The sequence below is a fragment of the Bidens hawaiensis genome, unplaced genomic scaffold (genome assembly GCF_021521415.1).
Source record: "Bidens hawaiensis isolate Kalapana, Puna unplaced genomic scaffold, B.hawaiensis_p1.1 tig00015059_1, whole genome shotgun sequence".
Taxonomy (NCBI): Eukaryota; Viridiplantae; Streptophyta; class Magnoliopsida; order Asterales; family Asteraceae; genus Bidens; species Bidens hawaiensis.
The window spans coordinates 437,816-462,853 of record NW_027492336.1 but is presented as its reverse complement, the minus strand read 5'-3'; the positions used below and the strand labels follow the sequence as shown (position 1 = coordinate 462,853).

Sequence of the window (25,038 nt, the reverse complement as noted above, 5' to 3'; positions counted from 1 at the left end):
TTCCCTAACCATTTTCGGTCGTATATATATCCCGTATATACTATAAAGCTTGGATCTTTAAGCTTAAGGACATTCAAAAGGCTAAACGTTCAATAAAACGTAAACTTTAAAGGTCAAGAACATACCTTTTATACGTTCGGTGTGGTCGCGGTTTGCTTGGTTATCTCGTATATAGAAGATCTAATAATGGTTGGTTCGATTTTGGTCTTGGACGTCTCTCTCTCTCTCTCTCTCGGCCGAAATATGGTGTGTGTGTGTGTGTGTGTTTGGAGTGTGTTAGAGAATAAGATGGAAATGAAATGAGGGTTCAGGGTTTTAGCTTGGTTTAGGGGATATTTATATCCCTTAAAGCCCATGGACCTAAGGCCCATTCTCATTTAACCCATCTCAATTAATCTAAGTCCATGATCCGTTCTTTACTCGATATTAATTAATTAATAACGCGAAATCACTAAACGTAACTTTCTTTATTCAACATTATAAATTTTAGGATGTTACACCCCTGGCTGGGGTCGATTATTATTTCCATTAACTATCTTAACACATTTTTCATTAGAGTTTTAAATTATTATTTTATTCTCTAAGTTGGGCTTAGCATCTTATGGGCTGAATTAAGTCAGTCAAACTGTTCATCTGGGCCCAACTGGGTCTAGGCCCAAACCTAACAAAACCTAGGTGGCCGAGAACCCCAGTTCTCACCGAGAACCCATGTTTGACCGAGAACGCTTGCGTTGACCGAAAACCCTTGTCACCGAGAACTCAGTGGCCGAAGACTACGTGGCCGATAACTCTCGTTGACCGAGATCTCCGGTTGATCGGGTTCTCGTGTTGACCGAGAACCCTTGTCTGATGCTTTTAGCTCAGATTTTCCTAACCATACACCCGGTCCAGGCTCAGGTAACGGTTAATCAGTATAAAAATCACATTTTTAACTTCCTATTTCCAGTTTCCTTAACCATTTTACATCCGTTAACATTCCATTATCAAGATCTAGTCCATTTCTAACATAAAGCTTGGATCTTTAATCATAGATCGTTATTTTAGCTGGATCTAGGGTTTTCTTGATGAACCGTATATATCCATCAGCCTATTATGCCCATCTAAGCATCAAGTTTGCTACTTTAAAAAACATCTAGACCCGAGCTACCCTATGTTTAAGTTTCACGACTAAGGGTCCATAAAAACGTAACCTTTAAGATTAAAGCACGTACCTTTAAACGTTTTTAGGTCACGGTTTAACTTGGTTATGAACTTGCAGCTTGTATATAGCTTGTACACCAAAGATCTATCAATAAAATGCTTGATTTGATCTCGGTTCTTCTTCCTCTTCTCACGGCCGTAAGTGGCGGTGTATGTGTGTGTGTGTTTTGAAGGTGTAGGGAATATTATGGATAAGATGGATGGAAATGTAAAGATTTGGGGTTTAAGAGGTATTTATACTCCCTTAAGTCCATGGACCTAAGGCCCATCTTTTCTTTTTAGTCCATGATTAATTCTATTTAATTAGCCTACTTATCTTTCTATAATTATTATTTATTATTTACTAACTCGGGTAAATTCTCTTCCGTTATAACATATAATATGTTAAAATATTATTATTGAAATTTTGGGATGTTACAGCACTTGCAAATTGATGTATAACCTCGTTATCGTCTAGGGGATCGACGGACATTTGAGACGGTTTAGATCCAAACATTTGAAAAGCATTATTTGGATAATTTTGGGTAGAAAAAGGTGGAATAAAAGCTTGGTTTTGATACGATTGGTTTTGGGACGGTTGATAATAAGGTTTTTGTTGAGAAGGTTGTTGGTTTTGGGACGGTTGAAAAGGTTGTGGATAATAAGGTTGTTGTTGGGAAGGTTGTTGGAATGGTTGGGTTGTGTCGGGTTCGTCTTGTAACCAAAATTTCGTTGGTTCGCCTAGATTTTGTCGAACCTTTGGTCGGGTTTGGGTTTTCTTTGAACCCGACCCACGTTTCTTAGAACCCTCCATTTGATATGTTAAAATGGTGTGTGTAGTAGAAGATTTTGAGTTGGATTTGAGTTTGAGTTGGATTTGTGTATGCTTTGAAAATATGTTTTATTTATTTATATAGGTAAAATAAGTTTTTTTTTTAATTTTTAAACCCTCCAACGGCTCCGTCCCATTCCCAACGGATACCTCTCCTCGATAAACACCCATCACTTGCGTGATGTCTATCACGCAACCATACCCCACCACACGTGACCAACGACTGGCGGCAATGTTCACTTAGCCATCACGCATGATGGGAGCCTCCACACGCAATGCCCTGCCCCCTCTTAACCATTAAAAGGTTATCAACAATTAAGATGTAGTCAAAAAGCCTTAGACGTATGTGAATATATGTGATTATCAACAGCCAATAGGTGCTAAAGACATAAATAGATAAGCTTTAACCCATTTAACCCACTCACATCCTAATGATTCTGACCCAAATTTCCTTCTCAAATGGATCTTCCCGCACAACCCAAATTTTTTCAGATTGGATCTTCCCGCACACCAAATGGAACTTCCCGCCTTAATCAAAGTTCAAAAAATATAGAAATGGAACTTCCCGCCTTAACCTTTTGTCTACAAAAAATATAGAAAAAATAATGTTCCCATTGAACATTCCAATTCAACAGCTAGATTTGACAGACCCATTAATAAATTAAACTAATCAAATAAAGTAATTAACTAAACAAGAATTCTAAATAGATCTGAGAACGCTAGCAAGCTCCTACCAAACATCTTGTCAAAACTCAATAGCAAGACACACAAATACATCTGCAAGCAATAACATAAAGAATATCTTAACAACCAACATCAAGAAATAAGCACGATTCCATTATCATATAGCTTAAATTTGAAACATATACACACTAATCCAACAACCAAATGTCTCAGTAACACCTCCTAAAAACACAAAACAAAACAAAAACCCATTAACTTCGAGATCCTAACCAACCAATCGACCTTCAACTCAACCACTTAATCCTCATCAGCAGATGGCTTCGAAGATCCAGCCTTCTTCGGAAGCAACAGGTTGTGGATATTCGGCATCACACCACCGTTAGCAATCGTCACATCACCAAGAAGTTTGCTCAATTCCTCATCGTTCCTCACTGCCAACTGAATATGCCTTGGAACAATCCTTGTCTTCTTGTTATCCCTAGCCGCATTTCCAGCCAATTCAAGCACCTGCAACAAATCAATATAACAACTTCAACTTCAAATATGATTAAATTGACAACAGATCGACAAAATTAATACAGAAACAGAACCATGAAATTGGGTTCCACGCCAATTTCCCAATTTCAATTTCATCGAAAACGAAACCCTGAATTACACAAAACTTCGAATTCGATTAAATTGACAACAAATCAACGAAATTGAAACCCAAACGTGAATTGGGTTCTCGCCAATTTTAACCAAATGCAATCAGTTTCACAAATTCTTCAATTTCAATTACAACAGAACGAAACCCAAAATTACAAAAAAACTTCGAATTCGATTAAATTGACAACAGATAAACGAAATTGAAAGCGAAACGTGAAATGGGTTACCACCAATTTAAGCACTTGCAATCAAATTCACAAATCCCCAATTTTAATAACAGAACGAAACCCTAAACTTTTAAAACTTCGAATTCGATTAATTGAACAACAGATCGACGAAATTGAAATAAAAATTGAAACGTACCTCAGCCGCAAGGTATTCGAGGACGGCGGCGAGATAAACCGGAGCTCCGGCACCGACACGTTCGGCGTATTTACCGGCCTTAAGGAACCGAGCAATACGACCAACGGGAAATTGAAGGCCGGCTTTGCTGCTTCTGGATGTGGCCTTCTTAGCCGCTGAAGATCCTAGGGTTTTGCCTCTTCCTGCCATTGTTTACCCGTCGGAATATTATTGTTGGGAATCCGGTGAATGAAGAAGTATTTGCAATTGAGAGGTTATTATTTTTGTTATTTAATGAAATGGTCTTCGGTTGTGAATATATATAGAGGGTTGGTTGTTGTTGTTTTGGCCAATAATATTGAAGCACGCGGATTGGAGTTTTTGACCGTCGATTGGATTAGATCTAGCGGTGGGATTCGTGTGTGCATTGTATTCAGTATCCACGGCGTGGTATGACATTATTACCCCTTAGCAAATGGGCTTATGGGCCGGAACACATATTGGTATAATCTGATGAATACATATTAGTATATCATACGATAACCTGAAACGTAAAACACAATAATTAATACATATAATAACATAATGGCCTAAAATGTAAGACACAATGGTAAACACAATGACCCTAAACGTAAAACACAATGGAAACTACATATTATACAATGACTTGAACATAATACACAACGAACATAATAATATTTTTCTCAAATTAGGTGAATGTTGAATACAATGATAAGTAGAAAGACAACTTTTGAGCACAAAGACACACTGACGAATAAAAAGACAAAATGACGTAATATTTGTTTTAATTTTTATCTTTAATATGAGTTTTAATTGAAAAACACACTTACCAAAATCTAAAACAGAATACATAGAAAAACCTAATTAAAAAACACAATGGACAACCACATAACACAATATATATTTTTTATTTTTATATAACAATATGATATTAATATAAAAGATAAAAAAAACGTTTATTATTATGGTAAAAAAATTACTAAAAAATGTTGTATAAAAAAATTATAGACGTTTTAAAATGATAGAGGAATTGACATTTGCTTTTCATGTGAAGAGAGAAAGTCATCATAAGTGGGTTATTACTTTAATGCCATTTTCATCAATTTTTATTTTTAAATTATTATCGATCATCCAAATTTAAGATCAATGAATTAGATTATTTCTCACCATTTTCATTTTTGTTGTACTTTGTATTTTAACCTTACCCTTTTATTATATATAATATTTAAAAAAATCGGATATTAATGTTAGTATATCTCTATTTTATTTTATTGAATTTTCATACCAAATATTTGGTGAAATTACTTTTTAATTTAATGAGATTTTATAACCCGTTTTGGTGAGACTCATACACGTGAATTCATGTCAAATGTATGAGAAATCTTCATATACAAATAAAACAATATGATGGTTTGAGAGGATGTGGGAAACAACCAGAAAGTTTTTAAAGATTTTGTTTATACATATTGGTTTAATAAATGTAATAAAATAAATTTCCCTTAAAAAAGCACCTTTTAATTATTCTCATCATGTTATCTTATTAATTAATAATATATCACATATCAAATATACAATATTTTACCAATTACACTTCAGCCATTAACCTATATAACTAAACATCCTCACAACATATTCAAACACCGTTATAACAATCTCCGATCACCTAGCAACACATTTTCCCTCCATTCATATTCTCTGGTGATGGCCAATACCAGAAAGCCATCAAACAAACGAAAGCCCACCGCCACCGCCGCCACACCCACCGACATAACCATCATCCACTCACCATCCAACTCTGATGATACCCTAGACACAGCCACCAGCCAACCACAAGAACCAGACGAAGAAGTCAATATCGATGACCGTGTAGTTATTAGCGAGCTTTCGGAGTACGAATTTCGCAACGGGTTCAACCCGGTCAAGGATTATGCCCACATGCAAAGGTTTTGTTTCCCGTATATTCATATGGGAGTTGGGAATAATGGCGGGTGGGAAGCCAAAATCCAGCATTTGAACTATAAGTTTAAATACAAGAGTGTTGAGTTTGTGGCAAAAGGTCAAGTGAAAGAGTTTTTGTTATGGAAGAAAATGTTTGCTCGTAAACCTCCATGTGATGAAGAGAGTAGGACTTCATAGGATGATCTTATAAAATCTTAATGTATGCATGCATGTATGTGTTTTACTGTTTTGTGTACATTTGTGATGATTTCTTGCCTTGAGAAGATGTTCAATAGTGTTTGTGGATTGAAGAATATTGATAATAAAGTTTTAATTCATCATTATGATTGTTGATTAGGAAAATATTGTAATGAGCTGTGTTATAATTATGATATATTCATAAACAGTTGGGAAGTAATTAATAACAATTAATTGGTTCAATGAAATGTAGGATTCCGGTCGGCTAGAGAAGGTTCGGTTTTAATGGTTTTACGGTTTTTGTTTCGGTTCGTTTTGGAACTTTGAATTATTTAACTTTTTTCTATTTGTGCTTATTTTATTATACTTTAAAAAATATGTATTCCTAACCATCTTTAACATTTTTTCTGTGTTTGACTGAGCTTTTTAATGTTGCTTATTTACTTTTAGAAAGCCAATAAACAAATAATCATGTTTGGATATCATAAAAACACTTTTTGGTTTTATTTTTTGTGTTGTGTGTTAAAATATGGTTTCCAGAAGCAACAAATTCAAGTTTTTTTTATTTTCCTTTTGCGTTTGGAGTATCAAATTACAAATATACCACTATTCCATTATCTATAAAACTAGTAAATATATAAAAATGTCATTTTTGATCATTTTACCTGTTTTTTGGTTTTTCCACCCATAAAAGCTAATCCAAATACTTTTCTTCAAAAAAATACTTTTAAAAAATTCATAAATAAATAAGCACTTTTACCAAAATAAATGTTGGAGTTAAATAAGCTCCAACACCAATCCGATCTGCATACTTTCCGGTTTTTAGAAACCGAGCAATGCGACAGACTGAGAACTAGAGACCCGCTTTGTTGCTGTGGGAAGTGGATTTTTTGCTTTTGGTGGTAGTGATGGATGACTTTCCTCTTCCGGCCATTGTTGTGGTGTTTGATTGTTTTGGATGTGGGTTTTGATTTGTGGGGCTTTGGGGTTTATAGGGATTGGTTGGTGTGAAAGTAGTTAATAGGAATAAACTAGGTGGATCGGTAAACTGGACTGTTGATTTTGTTATGAGGGATGGTAAGATCCTGCGGATGTGAGACTGAAATGTTTTTATTTTTTTCAAAGACCGATAACCATAGAATTACCTAGATACTATGTACGTGGTTATTCAATGGCTAAAGACCATCGTCAGCTGACCCAACCCAGTCATACGAGCCTCGTCGTTTTTGTTTTGTTACACTTTATGCGCTTTTGGCTTTTGTTAATTTAATGTTATTATTTAATCACTTATAATTTAATCAATTATAACGGAAGATATTCTTTAATTACTTTGATTTATGTGGGTGAGAAACCGAGGCAAAAAAATCCAGCTTTAATATTAGAGAGATGGTGCAGTTTTTCCTTTAGTTTGTAATTAGATAGGGGTGGCATTGTATTCGAAGAATATATGAAGAGGTATGTACCCGCCTTAACATCGAGCGGGGCGGGTCAACCCACAAGATATAGACAAGAGGCTTGAAATCAAGATATCATGAAGGCACAAAGCCAAAACCTATGCGCATGGCGCATATCACATATGCTCACGCATATCACATATGCTCACGCATCACATATGCTCACGCATCATATATGCTCACGCGTATCACATGCTCACGCACCATATATGCTCACGCATATCACATGCTCACGCACCATATATGCTCACGCATATCACATCTGCGCGTGGCGCATCTGCGCGTGGCGCATATCACATGCTCACGCATCATATATGCTCACGCATATCACATCTGCGCGTGGCGCATATTACATATGCTTGCGCATATCACATCTGCGCATTAAACATCTGCGCGTGAGAATAAAGAGAAGACCTCGCGCATCCTCAGGATAGGCGCATATCACACATGCACATAATCAACCTCGTCCTTATCCAAATCAGGATAAGGACAACCTTGATTGTGCTCGTCAGACAACCTTCCAGAAGGTATCCTTTAAGGAATAAGAATATGCTGATGTTGACAGCTGCCAATGAAAGGTGGACAGCTCAGCAAAACCCATGTGCTACCACGTGATTGCACATGGGTCAGGTGAAATACCTGAATCAGAGAATAATCAATGAAAAAGCACCAGGTGTTATAAGGACACGTGGCGCAAAGCAATAGAAGGAGGCCAAAAAGGCCCTAATGGGATCTGAGCCCAATCATTGGAAACCCTAACACTATAAATACCACACCACCTCCACAAGGGGAGGTAAGCAAGAAAATACATTCCAATTCCTTACTCACTCTCAGATTATTATTATCTTCTCCTACAATCTCTTATTCTCACACCGGAGGGTTACCCCAAAGAGGACCCCTCTGTCCCTTTCTGAGGGGTAAGTTCACGGTGCTGCTCGTTTTGTAGGTGGAAGAATTCATACTCCGGAGAACCATTGGTGAAATAGCATACTCATACCCGAGGAAAGTTGATCGTCTACCAGTGAGCCGATCCACGTTTCTTCAGTTTATATTTATGTCGCTACGAGTATATTACTTGTAATGATGTTAATTTCCTCGTGATATATCTTGGTTGGTAGTTAAAAAATTAATCTGATTCCTAGATAATAATATGTTTAGTAATAATTTTAAGCTAACAAATATTGTAAACTAAATCACATTATGAATTTTTAAATACTTGTAAACATTGGCGGACTCATAAATCTTTTTTAAACTGGGACAAACATTTCTAGTATGAAGATTTTATAAAACTTGATATGCGAATATATATATATAAATAAAACGCGAATCGCAATAAGCTTTAAAAACCAAACAATCTATCCTAGTTCACACAAACGACAAGTATACCGGTCGCGTATAGCAAAAAAAAGGAAAGTCCAGATATCGAACTCGAAGTCACGTGAGAACGGCTCAGATTATAAACCCTAATCCAATTCCAACCTTAAAAGATTTCTAATTGATTTTATTATTTTTTTTATATTTATTTTATACTAATTTAACTAACTTACTTAACTTAACGTAACTAACAAGGAAACTTAACAAGACTTAACGGCACTAACGGAGCTCTCAAATATGATGAAGGTGAACCACCTAGGTAAGGTATCTTAACGGCTATCAACGATGCTCGGGTGACAACAAACACATAAAACCGGATTCTAAAGTTTATCTAACCAGACAATGAAAAGGGAAAATAGATCCCCACGGTCAGTTTTACTAAAGACCCCTAAAAACGTCTAGAAAGAATGATAAAGCACGGTTGATTTCTAATTTGTTTCAAATTAGACCTATGGAGTCTCGAAAGTAGCAATTAATCAGTTGAGTTTGGATCAAATACAAATGAAATTAACGTGTACTAATTGTGAGAATCAAGTAGTGTCACACCCCAACCTACGACGGAAATGCCGTGGCGCGAACTGATTGCGCACAGTTTTTCAAAGGTTACTATTAAGCAATATTATAAGTTTCAATATCTATTAAATTAAATTATATATAAAACAAAAGCCATACAATATTCAAACAAAACAATAATGTATCAAACAAATATAAATCATAAATAATATTGTCTCTTTAATTTTTTCTTCTAGCATACATCCTTAAGTGATCTTCTAATTACTTCACATCACACGAATACTTGCATATGCGTTGAAAATAAAGTAGTTTTGACAACACAAGGTTGAGTGAGTGACACACCAGTTTAAATGTACACATAGTATATATAAAAATAAGTAATTGCAACAAGTCATATGAGAATAACAAATCAACCAAATGAGCAAGTATAACTGAGATGTCGAGAAGCACAAAGGCTATAACGACTGGCGTATAATCATACTATTATGCGATTATGTTGGACCTCTCCGAATGCAAAAGCACGTAAGCACATAAACAAGTAAGTATAAGTTGTTAACACATAAGACAATAGTTGCAGTTTTGTGTATAAGTATATATGAGAATATATGAGAAATATAATTTACGCATATGTCCCCAAAGCGTGGAAAATGAGTAAAAAGAGGGGAATGTGGTACTCACCTAGATAGATGAACAAAAGTGAAAAGAGAATAATAAGATTGATGATTGCGGTATATATATATATATATATAATCCAAAATATAAAGTATGTGGTATTATTTATACATATACACATGGGCGAAACAAATATGCGGGAAAAACACAAGTATTATTGTCGGTTTTATAAAAAGATAGTTTATTTCTTAGTTATTATTATATATATTATTTATTAAAATAGCTTAAAAAGAATAATACCATAAATAAATCAGAACGGGGTGGCAGGGACTCGAACCGCGACCTGCCACTCCGCAACCCAGGTGCTAACCAACTAGGCTTACCAGTTCAAGCAACATAAACTAGAAATCTTTAATTATAAACCAAATATCAAACCCTAACAACCCAATTCGATTAAATCAGTCAATGTTTAACTGATCTATGTTAGGGCTTTTGTAAATCGATTAACGACAAACATGAAAACATAACCTAATTACCTCTTAACGTGATATAAGGTTAGTTAATTAGGACGAACAGGGACTACTTAGGCTTGATGACGACGAACACAGGAACATCTATTAAAATCCAATTGAGCATTGGTTAAGGATGGCTAGGGTTAGGATATGATAACTGGAAGTTTAATTGCGTTATTATAATCGTTTATGTGACGTTCGTCAATTTCGGGTCTTGTTTGTATTCGTATATGCATTGTTTTATGTTGTAAACCTACCCGTTTTGTAAACCGAAACTCATGATATATAAAATATTAGATTTTTATGTTACCAAAAACATTCCCATTTGTTCAATTTGAAAAACCTCTTTTACGGATTCGAAAACGGCTTTAAAACGACTAAAATACATCAAAAACGAACTTCTGAACGCGAAACGAACCAAGCTAGACGAGCTGGGCCAGCCCCCCTGAGCACGCCGCTCCACGCGGCAAGGGCCAAGGGGAGCTCGCGCGGCGCCTCCTCAGGTCTGCACATATTTCGTGTTTTGTTTGTTGTTTTGTGCCTTGCTTGTTTGTTTAACCAACCTATTTGCATGTAAACATAAAAGAGAACCTTGCAAAGGAGCTTTGACCCTTACCCTATATATACACACCCATCTCTTTCATTTTTATACTTGCTACATCTCCAAAAACTCTCAATCCTCCATAGATCCAAGGTTGTTTTATTTATGTGTTTTTGAATGTTTGACTTCCAAATATCAAACCAAGTTTCATCTTTCATTCTTTTTAGCTTATGTAGTCTTATTGATACTTGTTTATGGTAGCACAACATATATATATATATATATATATATAATACACACCCCTTTTTACCTTTGGTAGTTGCTTCTCCGACTCCGGTTGGTTAAGCTTCGGACTTCGTAAGGCAAGGCTATATGTAGGACTTTCGAGGTCCTTGATATATATACACTTATATAACTTGTTGCACATATTAATCTTGTTTAACTTATGCTCTTTTTAGTTTTTTTGTGATATTTATGAAGTTCCATGGTGGGGGTTTGTAGAGACTAACCTCAGTTTAACCGTAAATAGTCCAAACCGTGAACGAACTTGTTACTAGTTTTGTTAAATAATTGTTTTAAACATGCTTTATGTTAGATTTAAGTTTCTAAAATTCATTTATACAAGTTCTTGGTTAATTGGGCATGTAGAGACCATCAAGGAACGTATTGTGAGATGGAAACCGAACCGATCCGACTTTTACTCACTTAAGGCACACAAGTGTGTTTTCAGCTATTAAGACTTGTATATTTCTTTAAAACTAGTTTACAAACTGATTTAATTATTTTTAAGTAGTTGGAAATGTTGGATCCAACTTGATCTCATAACATAGTTTGGTCCGACAAAACCGAACACTCGCTTAACGTACGTTGTTAGTTCTAAAATAAATGATCTACATACTTGGTTAAGTATTATAAAGTTTTATTGAGTTATCTCATAATATTCATTATTTTGGAAAGTTGACTTTGGGTTTGACCAATTATCAAGACCCGAACCAACAACCCTAACACTTGTTAAAGACCCGTTTTAGTATCTTTATCCTAATGGAACTTGCATTTTAGTATTTTTCCCACCTTATTTCTTAACACTGGTTAAGTAAATATTAAGGTTAGATACTTTAATCCGGTTTTGAGCAAACTTATATTTTTAAAAGGTTATTATTATAAATTCTTAAATAGTTACATTTTAAACCTTGAACTTTAATTGTTTACTTTTTGCGACAATTATTTTATTTAAAGATCTTCAAGACAACCTTTCTAAATCCAAGACTTTCTTTTGTTTAGTCTTCATACGTTAAACCCGTCATTCCGGCAAATCTTCAAATTACCAACTTTTCAAGTTTATTACTTGAGCGTGAGTACATTCATCCCCCGTTTTCCATCTTTTGTTTTGGGGATGACATTTCATACTTATTCAAATTAAATGCTTTGTATTTGAGTCTTAAACCACAAACGTTATCGTATACTTTACTTAAATAAATGTTCAATTTGGTGTTCTATGCTTACATGATTATATGCTTATGTGTTTACCGCTTTTGGAGAGTTGAATCATAAATCCGTGAACTATATGGTATTCTCTTATAGCACGGTGCCGTTAATGTATTCTTATTAACGACCTCATATTATCCAAATTATTGTTATTTATTTGTTGTTTTGTATATAATATTGTGGTTTTTCTTATTATACACATATTGTTCAAAACCTATGAATTGCTTACCAACATTTGTGCTGACAAACTTTATTTTATGAAATGTTACAGATTTGCATTTAGGTTGATGTTGGACGCTTGGAGAAAACGTCACAAATACCTTTAGGATATTAGTAACAATGAACAATATTAGATTTGCTACATTTTGTTATATGTTGTTGTATCGACTTATGAATATTGTTATATAACATTTTCGATGTTGTGAAATGAAATGAGTTTGTTAAATATTGTCGCTTTAAATAGTGTCATGCGCTTATAAGCAATCCGTCACATCCCGGCATGTTCCGCCGCCTTTGGTCGGGGTGTGACAGTTTGTATGTATATCGAATTCGAGTTAGGGTCGGCATAGTTAAAATGGTAAAACAAATCAAATAGATTGATAAAACTTAATTAAGACTGTCGGTTTTGCCGAATTAGGTATGTATAATATGATACATGATTCAATTTCTATAATCACTACGAGAATTAAGGTCCAAGAAATCTCAATCACAATCGATGTACGAAAATTGGTTTTAGGTTGACGAGATATCCAGATACTATGATGGGTTATAATAGGGGTTTGCATTTTAATCCTCAAGGTTTGAAGTTGGAAGCATAAAGGGTTAAGAGTCTATGTTTGGGATCATTTTTGCCAAATCATGAAGTTATATAAAATAAAAATAATTAAGAATAATATTACAATAATGAATTAACGCAAGTAAAATTTCCCGAACATCGGAACAGGTTGGGTTTTAATATTAAATTTTAGAAAGTCCGAGTTATTACAAGTAAAGTTATTATGTAATTACACTATATAGTAATTACATAATTACTCTATGATTTAATTATATAATTACTCTACTTGATTCTTACAATTACATAATTACTCTATAATATAATTACATAATTACTCTACTTGATTCTCACAATTAGCACGTTAGGTTCATTTATACGTTAACTTCCCCCCAGTCAATTAATCTAATGATAAAAAATTTTCAAAAATTTGATTACACCTTTTCGTTAGAAAACCTAAGAGCATCTCCAATGATGTTTAGTTATAACGTAACATTGTTTAGAATTCTGAACTGGATAAATGCATATTGAAGGCGATGTTCAGTTAATAGCTATTCACAAAACAGGATGAAAGTAAACATGATAAGTGAATCCAATGTTATTAAAATTTTCATTTAAATTTTAAAAAAATTTCAACCTCACACTTTAATTATCTTTCTTTTTGAATTAAAATATAATTCTTTTTGTTTGTTTTTACTTTCAACAGTAAATTTGTTTAATAAAAAACTATTCTTGTTTATATAATTTAAAAAAATTAAATCTTTTTTTCTTGTGTGTGTTTATGTGCGGTTGTTTTATTTATTGTTTATGTAATTTTGAATTTTTATTTATATAACTTTTATTAATTTTATTTTAAATTTATTTACCAGAACTTATTTTATTTTTAAATAACATGAAATAAAAAATAAGATACCTATAAAAAAGTATTTTAGTTTATAAAAGTATTTGAGTTTATAGAAATAAAATATAGAAGTAGGTGATTATGTGGAATATATGAGTGTTTAAAAGTGGATGTAGTGTTGGAGGAAAATTAAGAATTTTTGGAGTTCAAAAGTGAATGAGTGAAAATCTGATGTGACAGCTGATGTGACGTGCTTAGTTTTTTTTACTTGTCCACCATTATGGATGCTTTAACCAGACTTACTCTTTCGTCGGGCCTACCACGGTCTAAAAGGTTTACTCGTTTGGATATGCTAAATGCTAAATGCAATCATGAACTGTTAGTGGTGTTTATATATTTCAAAAAACTAATTACTTTTAACAACTTTAAAAGGTTGTATTGAGGCTAATGAAATGCTTTAAGTCAAAAATGGAAGTTTAAGTTATTGATTTTGAAATTCTGTTTTAACAGTTTAAACAAAGTTAAATGGAGAAAATCAAAAACCTTTTAACGTCTTTGAGGTAATCGCTAGGCGAGAAGTTTTCTTCTACGGGTGTCTTGTTGAGTTTTGTAGATTTTGAGATAGACTTCAAAGAATGTCACGACGTACGATATCACACCTCAACCTAAGGCGAAGATATTGGGGCGTGATCTGATTGCTCACAACTCTCAATGTAATATCATGCAATAATTAAAAAAGTGACAATATCTATTAAATTTAATTAATTATTCAAATAAATCAAATACAAGTACATAATTCATATAAACAAAATAATTCAAAATATAAATTTAACTAAGTCTTGATAATTTGTTCTCTAACATAGCAAATCCTAAGTACTTTAATAATTATTCATAATCAGTTCACACGATGACCTACATATGCTTTTAAAATACAAATAATTTTGTTAACACGAGGTTGAGTGCGTAAAACATCAGTTAATTGATATACAACATAATATTTAAAGGGAAACACAAACTGTTCCTGTGAGATAAGAATTAAGCCGTAGCATGTACAAAATTCAAACATATAATAAAGAATTGGCTAAACCGTTGCCATGTGAATCGGGCATTGGTTACCAAAAATGAGTTGTCGGTGAAACCATTGTAATGCGATTGGACGCCGACCACTACATCGATCGTATGATCATACTATTATGATGGACCTCTCCGAATGCGGTAAAAATAAAGCAAGTAAGCAAATAGCAATTAGTCACAAACTGATATACACACAAGGATAACAGTTGCTAATGTGGATAATGATAATAAGAAAGTACCGTAAATAGGCTTATGTCCCCAAAACATTGAAAACAAGTAAAAGAATGGGAGTGATTACTCACCTTATTAAATGAGCAAGAAGATAAAGATTTGATAAGAAATAGAGGTAGATCAAGTTCTGACAAGATAGCCTAATAAATAATAGTTGCGGAAAAATAATATAAATAGATGACGGTTTGAAAGATAGTTGAGAATATTGAAGATCAGTGTTATTATTATGACAAATAAATATTACTTAGAATTATTACAAATTTTATTACTTTTCTTTAATTATAAATCTCATATCATATCTTATATTTTTAAATTACAAAATATGCATAATCATAAATAAAGTACTTATATAAAATATATATTTATAACATGTATAAAAAAATCATTTTAACCAATTAGTTTTAAATATATTTCGTGTATTTGTACTTATTTTTATTTTTAAAACCTTTTATATTTAGATTTGTAAATCAATTTATAATATATTAATATATATATATATATATATATATATGTATGTACATACATATACATACTTAGGATTTTTGTAAATATGCGGAAAAACAATATGTTAACTTGTCGGTTTTTTTAAAATAAAGTTTTTTATGATTTTCTATTATTAATATTAATTAATTACTATTTAAAAAACCAAAAATATAACAAAAACAGCTAAAAAGACAGGTTGGGGGCTCGAACCCAGTGCCCCAGCCATCTCCTAAGTTTTAATCCATGGTGCACTAGTCATCTGGGCTGGTGGCTAACTCAGTTTTAACCTATAAACAAGAATAGATATATTAGAGCATTCTCAACTCGTTCCTCATCCCTATCTCTGTAACTACACTAAAAAACACTACATTTCTCTCTCGGATTCAATTAAATAATATTTTTATACCTTAATCATAACAGTTTTCTCTCTTCTCTACTCACAACTAATCCATCAAATATTTAAAAATAAATAGAGGAAACAATGTTTCTCCAAATTTACAAAAAAATCACTACATTTCTCTCTCCACCCTATAATTTACGCTCACAATCACTCACAACCTCACCCTATAATTTGCAAACTTCCCTCACATAATTATATGAAATGGGATGAGAATGCTCTTAGCAGGTTAAAAATCCCAATTATACATAAACATTAATTTATATACCATTTTTCCTTTGGTCCATACTTGACGCATAACAATTAATTATGGTTTCTCACACTTCTTATTTGTGTTGGCATTTGTAGAATAACTCAACCCTCATATTATATCGCGTATATCGAGTATTTATTATTTTATAATATTATTGTTTAATTATTTATTATATATATAACAACTTTCAAGATATTGCAATTTCAACCTTAAACATATATTATTACCTATTATTGTTTCCCTCTTCACACTTCAAGGACCTATTTGCATTTTTTATTATATTAACCCATTTAACCCATTTGCCCAACAACCCTGACTCGTAACCCATGTTCATGCTCGTAACCCGATGACCCGTTTGATTGCTTGATCTTTAATTCTCGTTATAATCTTAGAAATCAAATCAAAAGATTTGTTAATCTTGCCTAACGCAGCCTACCAACACTCGTTAATATGTTAATTGATCAAAAACGAATCCACATTACCTATTATACTCGTCCGACATCAACCCGTTCTTAATATACATGTTAACGAACTTCATAATTCAATTAAACTTGCAGATGCTATCCTCAAACCCTCGCCGTCATAACCCCTATACTTAACTGCATTATAATCGCTGTTTGATCGTGTTCTTGAGTTCGTCTTAGCCGGCTACTGTTTCTTCTAATTATCATGTCTTCTAACATCATATCATGTAATTAACTGTTGTGTTCAGTTCGTATCTGGTCAGTAATCAAAAACCACAACATTAATTCGAACCGTGCACAACCCTAGTTGAGCGTAATGACTAAAACAATAATAAGTAGAAAGACAAATGTTGAGCATAAAGATACAATGACGAACAAAAAGACACAATGATGAAATCTTTGTTTTAATTTTTTATTTTTAATACGAGTTCCAATTGAAAGCACAATGACTAAAATCTATAACACAATGCTAGAAAAAACTCAATTAAAAAACACAATGGACAACCAAATAGCACAATATAAAAAAACCCATTAATTTTATTTTATTTTTATATAACAATATGATATTCATATTTTTATATAACAATATGATATTCATATTAAAGTAAAAAAAAACGCTTGTTATTATGGTAAAAATAAATTTGTAAAAAAATATCGTATGTAAAAGTTATAGGCGTATTAAAATGATGAGAGAATTGACATTTGTCTTGCATGTGAATAGAGAAAGTCATCATAAGTGGGTTATTACACGCATGCATTTCTCATTAATTTTATTCTTAAATTAATCTATACTATCCAAATCTAAATCTAAGATCAATGGATTAGATTTCTTCTCACCATTGTCATTTTTATTGTACTTTGTATTTTAACTTTACCCTATATTATAGATCAAAATTCCCAAACATTGAAACGGGTCGGATAAAAGATAAAAATATTAATTTTGAAAAATCTGAGTTGTTACATACGAGTACGAGGATCTTGCCATGACTACTAAGTTGGTTAAAAACAGTAATTTCATCGTTTCAAATGTTAATTTTAGACTTCTAGTATAGTTAGATCATATGTATATGTTTATACATTTAGCTACTTGAATAAAACACGTTGAAGCATATGGCGAGAATCCTTTGTCATTCCTTAATTGTGAAGGCGAATGAAAAATTAATAGTAAACATGTTTTCCACATGCACATTGTGATGGAGAGTGTTAAATGCATTACATGATTGAAAGCTATCATGCATTGCAGCGGAAAGTCAGTCAGTTTTGGTTCAGTTCATTACAGTAAAACTTTTATGGTCAGGCAATTGAAACAAACTTTTGTGGTCAAAGTTGAAAGTTTAAGATTTTCTAAAAGTTCAAAAATGCATTTTTGTTTGTGGCTAAAGTTGAAAAGGCTAAAAGTTTGGGAGCCAAAGTTATAAGGCTAAAAGTATTGTAGCAAAAGTTTCATTACCAAAAGTTCAGAGCCCAAAAAGTAAAGATGTAGGTTAGAAGGTAAAAGTTTCATTGATAAAGTTGAAGGACCAAAATGTAAAGACGTGAAACTAAAACTGATAGGCCAAAAAGTATAAATGTGAAACTTTTGTGGGAAAAATCGAATGAATGATAGTGCCAAAATACTCTGATTTCTTATCCAGGGCCGTCTCGTGGGTAAGCTAAATCAGACCAACGCTTTAAACCTCCAGTGTTCTAAGGCTTCCGTCTTTAATAGGGGTTATGTATTATATATTTTTGAAAGTAGTCTTTTCTTAGAATTAGTATCATACATATTTCATAATTTTTAGATACTCACTAGTTCTATACGCATAAAAAAATAATAAAAAAGGCTTCAACTAATTTAGTTTTAGGCTTCCGCATATGTTGAGCCGCCTCTTGCTCTTGTCTTTATGATAGCGTGAATTGCTCAGTGGTGCTTCGCTACTACCGTATTTTAGCTATTCCAACTAACCTGGCTAGAAAAAGGTAAAAAATAAAATAAAAATTAAAGTGTTTGATAAATTTGAAAGAACCAAAGTTTTTAGTGTAACTTATGTACCGGTGAACATGTTATTATGCAATTTGACAACAGGCACACTAAATTTTAAGTTTGCAGATAGTATTCCAATTTGTGAGATAGAATCAGAGTTCATATACAGCATTAACAACACCTACACAGCCTCACCATCAAGTAGACAAAACAATAAAAACAAAAAAGAATCAAACTTTGTTGTCCAACCTACACCCTAATCTTCATCTGAACTAGAACTGTCCATCCGCCGCCCTACAATCGCCGGAAACAACAGTTGGCGCTGATCGGAAAACAGCGTCTGGCGGGGTTCAGACGTACCTCCCCCCAATATCTGCTCATCTTTTCTTACCATCCCGGGCTGCGAAGAATCATCACTTTTTTGTGCCATTGGTGTTCTTACCGGATTACTCTTAACTTCTCTACATACTTTATCCAATATTATCAAGAAATCCCGAACGATCATAAATAATCTCAACCCTTCGTCTTTCCCCGAGTTCCCATGAAAATAATCGGTCGTGTTCTTAATCAATAATTTTATTCGCTTTTCTTCTTCAACCATCCATGTAATCTCCTTCCCGGCATCCTTCACAAAACTCACCAAAATTCTCTGAAACTCGTCTTCTTCAACCTTCTTCAAATCCGTGCTTATAAACGCACGGGCTTTTACCAAGGCCCGACCCAAACTTGAAACTGAACTGGTCAGCCCATCAGCATCAACAATGGCGGCCTTTTTTACATTCTCGAGCTCACTGCTCAAGCCTGATACTACTTGGAGTCCAAGCATGCGATAACGTTCCTCGGTTTCTTCAGAAGAAGATGAGGTTTCTTTAAGGAGATCTGCGGTTTTGAAGCTTTTTGATTCCCTGGTAGTTCGGGCAGCTTTAACGCCTTCTGACCGGATGATTTCTTGGACCACAAAGTGCAAAAGTGTAGTTTTTCCATCGATTCCTTTTACATCTGATAGTTTCAAGAGCGTGTCGAGTTTAAACGCTTGTGCACTCCCACGAAACGTTCCGTCATTCATACGGTTCCCGGTTTTTAAAACGGCTTCTAAGAGTTTGAGGAATAGCCGACTTTTCCTAAGTTCTACACATGCAGCCTGTACGTTTTAAAAAAAGTCATGAATAGATTAGCGTCACATTGCCCGAACATGCGATAGCGTCACTAGTTGATTTGGGTTAAGTTATCTCTTAACAGGTTAAATGGGCCAAAAGTTACCCAAAATGTAATTAACAATTAGGAGTGTTAACGAGCCAAACTGCGTGGGAGCAATTCGAGATCGGCTCGCTAAAAGCTTTAATTGCTTGAGCTTAATCGAGCCCGAGCTCGAGTCTAAAAATAAGCTCGTTTACTAAACAAGTTCGAGATTCATTTATCGAGCTTGAGTAGACTTACGAGCCTAAACGAGATTATTATTTATTTAATTTATTTATAATATTAACAATATATTTACATAATATTTGTTATTATACATAAAATAATGATAAAAGTAACTAAATAACTAATAGTGTGTTATAAAAAAATTACAAAGTATTTATAAAAATAACTATAAATATATATAAAAAAATAACAAATACGCCAAGCTCAAGCTTAATAAATTACTCACGAGTTGGGCTCAAGCTTTAGAACTAGAGTTAAAAATAGGCGGAGCTCGAGCACTCATAAGTTAAACGAACCGAGCTTGAGCTTAGGCGAGCTCGAGCTTGGCTAATTTACACACCTAATAATATGGAGAAAAGCTCCTGAAACATTTTATTCAGAAAAAAGATTTATCACTTAAATATGTCAAATTTTGGTTATCATACTTAATACACTACTTTTTAACCCAAAAAAAGCTGAATATACTGTATAACAAGTGCTTAATGTCAACCCAACCCGTTTCGACTCATAAAAAAGTCATCAGTTTTGACCGGTTTGCCTCAAGAATCAAAGATTTACCTCTAAAGTTGTGAATGACTCTTTAACCATTGATTCATCCTCCTGGAATGTGCACATAAAGAGCAAAGATTCTAGCCTTTTGAAAGCAAATGGTATTTCAATTAACATTTTCAAAAACCGTTCTGCGGTTCCAAGATGAGACGGCCCCCCGTTGTACATCCTCAACTTCAGTTCTTCATCCGCAGTTGGTGCGGTTTTTATCAAAGTTTGAAGAAGTTCAGCCGGTAGCTCATTTCCTAATCAATGCACACAATTTAAAATTTGAATTGATTGCAAAAACAATATTACCACATATAATAATGTAGCCATTTGAAAAAAAAAATTTACCTTCTACTAGAGCAGAACGAATTTCTTCAGTTGTCACATTAAGTGCTTTTAATTGAATAGACAAATTTTGCGCCTTTTTTGGATCAATAATTTGAACATACTAGAATGCAGGATCTTGTGACGCAGGATTCTTCCTCGCATGATCTTTATTTTTATCGGTTGCATTATATCCAAATAAAGTTTCTATCATTTCTTCACTAAACCTGTTAATTAACAAATTTAATCATGTTGACATACCGGCATTATTCATATATAAACATAAAGTTGTAAAAGCTAAAAAAAACTTACTGAAACGACCCCGATTTAATCTGATGCCAAACCATTGATTGATCCGGGTTAGCCATAACCTTATCCCAAAAGAACGGCTTTAACTTCGCTTTAGAAGCATCGGAGTCATCACCACTAGAGTGACTAGACCCCTCTGCGGGCCGTGGAGGCCGTGGCGGCAGTGCACCGCCAGGTGGAGGCGGAGGGCGTGGACCTGCAGGTTTAGGCGGTGGTGGTGGCGGTCCTCCTCTAGGTGGTGGAGGCGGTGGTGGTCCTCCTTTAGGTGGTGGAGGCGGCGGTGGACCAGCGGCGGTAGGTGGCTTAGGCGCAGGAGGTGGTGATGGAGCCGCCATTGGAGTGGCAACAGCTACATTCACAGGCAACCGTTTGGACGATGCTACCCTTCCAGGTGGAGGGGGTAACGACGATTCTACCCTTCCAAGTGGAGGGCGTAATGACGATTCTACCCTTCCTGGTGGAGGGCGTAATGACGATTCTACCCGTCCAGGCTGCGGTCTTAATGACGATTCTACCCTACCCGGGGGAGGCTGTAAAGGAATACCTAACGAAACATCAGAATTCATTTTCTGCATGTTCGAGTTACCATACATCGATTCATCAACCGAATTCCCAAAATCATGCACCGAGCTATTTAAACTGTATGAATGTTTATGAGAATAATCACTCAAACTAAGAAGATGGCCCTCATCATCCTGCCGTTTCCGTTTGCCACACATCCTCAAATAACAACAAAAAAACAACGCGGCAAGAAGAAATGTCGTTGTAGCAGTCACAACAACCGCAATAATAATCTTTTTGTGTGTGTCATCATTCCCACTATTCCCGATACCCGTCTGTTGATCAGCACCAGAACCCGTAGGCGCTTGGGTAGTCCTACCCGTATTAGGACTATTAGGTATAAAAGGAAAGAACGGAGGGCTCGGCGGTCTTATAACACTAGGAGCCGGTGCTGGACCCGGACTAGGACCTGGACTTGGACTCGGCGCACCTGATTCGGCTAGCCTACGGACACGGATAGAACCTAACGAAAAATACTCTAAATACTCCAAATACCATGTTTTACTTTCTTTTGTTCCTCCGGATTCCGGGATTATAACATTTTTATCATTTAAGCAATCTACAATTGTATTCTTGGCATGTTCTAAAAGGGTTTCATGATTGCTATCTGTTGGTACATGATGTCAGTAGTTCAGTGTCTAGTGTCTGTAATCGAGTTAGTTGGATTTGTATTTGGATGTAAGCGAAGTTCTCACAAGTTCGCTGATATAGGCGAACTTGTGGAACAAGCGAAGTTAGGGACAACTTCGCCTAAACATGCTAGGCGAAGTTGTCGTGTTATATAAACTGCTAGGTTACGGCTAGATCAGTAGATGAGTTAGAGTTTTAGTTTACGAGTTATTCAGTTTTGTGTAATCGGTGATCAGTGAATCACGTGTTTCCAGTTGTAATACAACGTGTCTTTGTTTATTGTAACGTGTGTTTGATCGTGTTAACGTGTATCGTCTTCTACGCTCGTAACGTCTTACGTAGGGATTCCGCACCTACGTAGAACGAGATATTCCGTGTAGATCCGGCTGGGAACCTACAATTGGTATCAGAGCTTTTGCTCGTGATTGTGTGGTTCGGGATTATCACGCGGGTGTAGAAATCGTTCCGTTCGACTATTCGCGGGACGAGTTTACCGAGTTTTTGTGTCCTACTCACCTCCCACCATCAAAAACAACCCATTACACCTTCGCATACCTCGCAAAATTCAGAAATCAAACCTGCAAAATCATCGTGTTCATCAGGCGAAGTTGCCGCTACTGTTTGTAGGGTTTAGGCGAAGATATAAGGTTAAGCGAAGTTATCCACAACTTCGCCTACCTCACAAGTTCGCTTAACTTAAGCGAAGTTATCCACAACTTCGCCAAATCAGGCGAATTTAAAAAGAAGAGCGAAGTTAAGAATTCAAGCGAAGTTAAGACTTAAGCGAAGTTATCCACAACTTCGCCTACAGTACTGTTAAGGATAAAATTTTTATTTTTCTGGTTTCTTTGTGTTTTCGTTTCATAAAAGATGACTTCAATAAATATTACGGAACTGGTGAAGATGGAAGTGGAAGCGGGTTCAGCTACTAAGGCACCGAAGATGCTAAAGGGTACCGATTTCGTGGCTTGGAAGGATCGGTTTGAGCAGTATGTTAAATACCAAGATGCTAAGATGTGGGTGTGCATTCAAGATGGATACATTCCACCAACTGCTCTGTATGAGGGTCGTGAACAGATTAAGAAATACAACAAGATGGAAGAGGAAGAAAAGAAAATGTATGAGGCTGAAAGCAAAGCTCATGCAGCGATAACAATGGCTCTTCCACAAGAGATTCTTCACACCTTCAGGAAGTATAAAACCGCCAGAGAGCTTTGGGAAGCACTTGAAAACCGATTTGAAGGTAATGTGGGGATTCGTGCATCCAAGATTAAACTACTCAAAACCCAATTCTCGGTGTTCAAATATTTGAAGAATGAATCACTTGATGATATCATCACGAGATATTATCACCTGATGACCGAACTCAGCAATTATTCCATTGCTTACAAAGAAGAGGAGATTGTGGAAAAACTCCTTGATGCTCTCCCACCGAAATGGGAGATGTACACTGTCTTGATGAGAGAAGACAAAGAGTTTGCCGACTATGACTTGGAAACAGCAGTTAACAAACTACGAACTTTTGAACTTAACATGGTTCGAAAAGAGACACCAACTGATCAGGTTCAGGATCCGGGAATGTATGGTGCGAAAGTTAATTCAAGTTCAAGTTCGAAGTCAGAATCATCTGCGTACTACTCTAAGGGAGACTCGGGCGCTAACTCAACACATGAAGGTCATGTAACTCTCAACATGGATGGTGATGTGTGTTTTGTAGCTGGTGGTACAAAAGCTTCTAAACCTCAAGCAACCAAGGGTAGTTTCTTTTCAAGTGTTCCGGACAACAACTACTCTCAGATGCCCATGAGTGTTAAATCTGCTGAACAGCAGTTTGCTCTCTATGCATCTTTCATTGCTTCGTATGAAAATTACATTAAAGGCAAGATTGTTGATCCTGCAACTTTAGACGAAGACTATGATCAGATCGATGCTGATGATCTGGAAGAGATGGATCTGCAGTGGCAGATGACGATGATTGTAAGAAGGGATAAAAGGTTTATGAAGAAGACTGGTAGAAAGTTTGTTGGTGAAAGACCAGGTTTTGATAAGTCAAAGGTTCGGTGTTACAACTGTCAACAGAATGGCCACTTTGCTAAAGAATGCACGAATGACAGAGTTGAACGTAGTCAGAACAGGTCTACACAACAGAGTGGTGGAAGTAGTGAGAATAGGGCGATGATATCCAGACAGAACGGGGAATGCAATTGGAATCTGCATGTTGAGGAAGTGTTCGAACAGGCCAATTTGGCGAACATCGAAACTGCAGGAAGTGAGAAAGTGACTGGAGAAAATCAAGCCTACATGGCAGAAGTGACAGATCAGCTCTCCGAGGTAAGTACTAAACTTACTAAACTCCCTTGTACGAAATGTGAAAATATGTCTGAACAATTGAAAACAATAACTGATCAGTTTGTTAGTTTAGATGCCCAATTTAAAACATTAAAAGA

At 35.0% G+C, this 25,038-nt stretch overlaps 3 protein-coding genes across 3 annotated transcripts; all 3 read right to left on the bottom strand.

Annotated features, from left to right (window-relative positions):
* Positions 1 to 2,827: 2,827 nt before the first annotated feature.
* On the bottom strand, positions 2,828 to 3,986 carry LOC143548379 (histone H2A.6). The gene is made up of 2 exons (XM_077039567.1): positions 3,704 to 3,986; positions 2,828 to 3,202 (listed from the first exon to the last, which is right to left on the bottom strand). The coding sequence occupies exons 1-2, from the start codon at positions 3,890 to 3,892 to the stop codon at positions 2,993 to 2,995; spliced, it is 399 nt and encodes a 132-aa protein (XP_076895682.1). The 5' UTR covers positions 3,893 to 3,986; the 3' UTR covers positions 2,828 to 2,992.
* A 14,930-nt stretch (positions 3,987 to 18,916) lies between these two features.
* LOC143548366 (uncharacterized) lies at positions 18,917 to 24,396 on the bottom strand. The gene is made up of 5 exons (XM_077039553.1): positions 24,393 to 24,396; positions 21,404 to 22,568; positions 21,116 to 21,318; positions 20,789 to 21,024; positions 18,917 to 19,949 (listed from the first exon to the last, which is right to left on the bottom strand). The coding sequence occupies exons 1-3, from the start codon at positions 24,394 to 24,396 to the stop codon at positions 21,216 to 21,218; spliced, it is 1,272 nt and encodes a 423-aa protein (XP_076895668.1). The 3' UTR covers positions 18,917 to 19,949; positions 20,789 to 21,024; positions 21,116 to 21,215.
* Positions 19,065 to 20,947, bottom strand: LOC143548368 (formin-like protein 5). Its single transcript, XM_077039554.1, has 2 exons — positions 20,789 to 20,947; positions 19,065 to 19,949 (listed from the first exon to the last, which is right to left on the bottom strand). The coding sequence occupies exons 1-2, from the start codon at positions 20,945 to 20,947 to the stop codon at positions 19,065 to 19,067; spliced, it is 1,044 nt and encodes a 347-aa protein (XP_076895669.1).
* Positions 24,397 to 25,038: the final 642 nt, after the last annotated feature.

What these genes read in the sequence shown, in the direction of transcription:
- LOC143548379 (XM_077039567.1), bottom strand. Translation starts at nt 3,892, where the DNA reads ATGGCAGGAAGAGGCAAAACCCTAGGATCTTCAGCGGCTAAGAAGGCC. An exon ending in TCGAATACCTTGCGGCTGAG is followed by an intron (nt 3,203 to 3,703) that starts GTACGTTTCAAT and finishes GATTTGTTGCAG; the next exon opens with GTGCTTGAATTGGCTGGAAA.
- LOC143548368 (XM_077039554.1), bottom strand. Translation starts at nt 20,947, where the DNA reads ATGTACAACGGGGGGCCGTCTCATCTTGGAACCGCAGAACGGTTTTTG. An exon ending in AGTCATTCACAACTTTAGAG is followed by an intron (nt 19,950 to 20,788) that starts GTAAATCTTTGA and finishes TAAAACGTACAG; the next exon opens with GCTGCATGTGTAGAACTTAG.
- LOC143548366 (XM_077039553.1), bottom strand. An exon ending in ATTAAATCGGGGTCGTTTCA is followed by an intron (nt 21,319 to 21,403) that starts GTAAGTTTTTTT and finishes GTTAATTAACAG; the next exon opens with GTTTAGTGAAGAAATGATAG.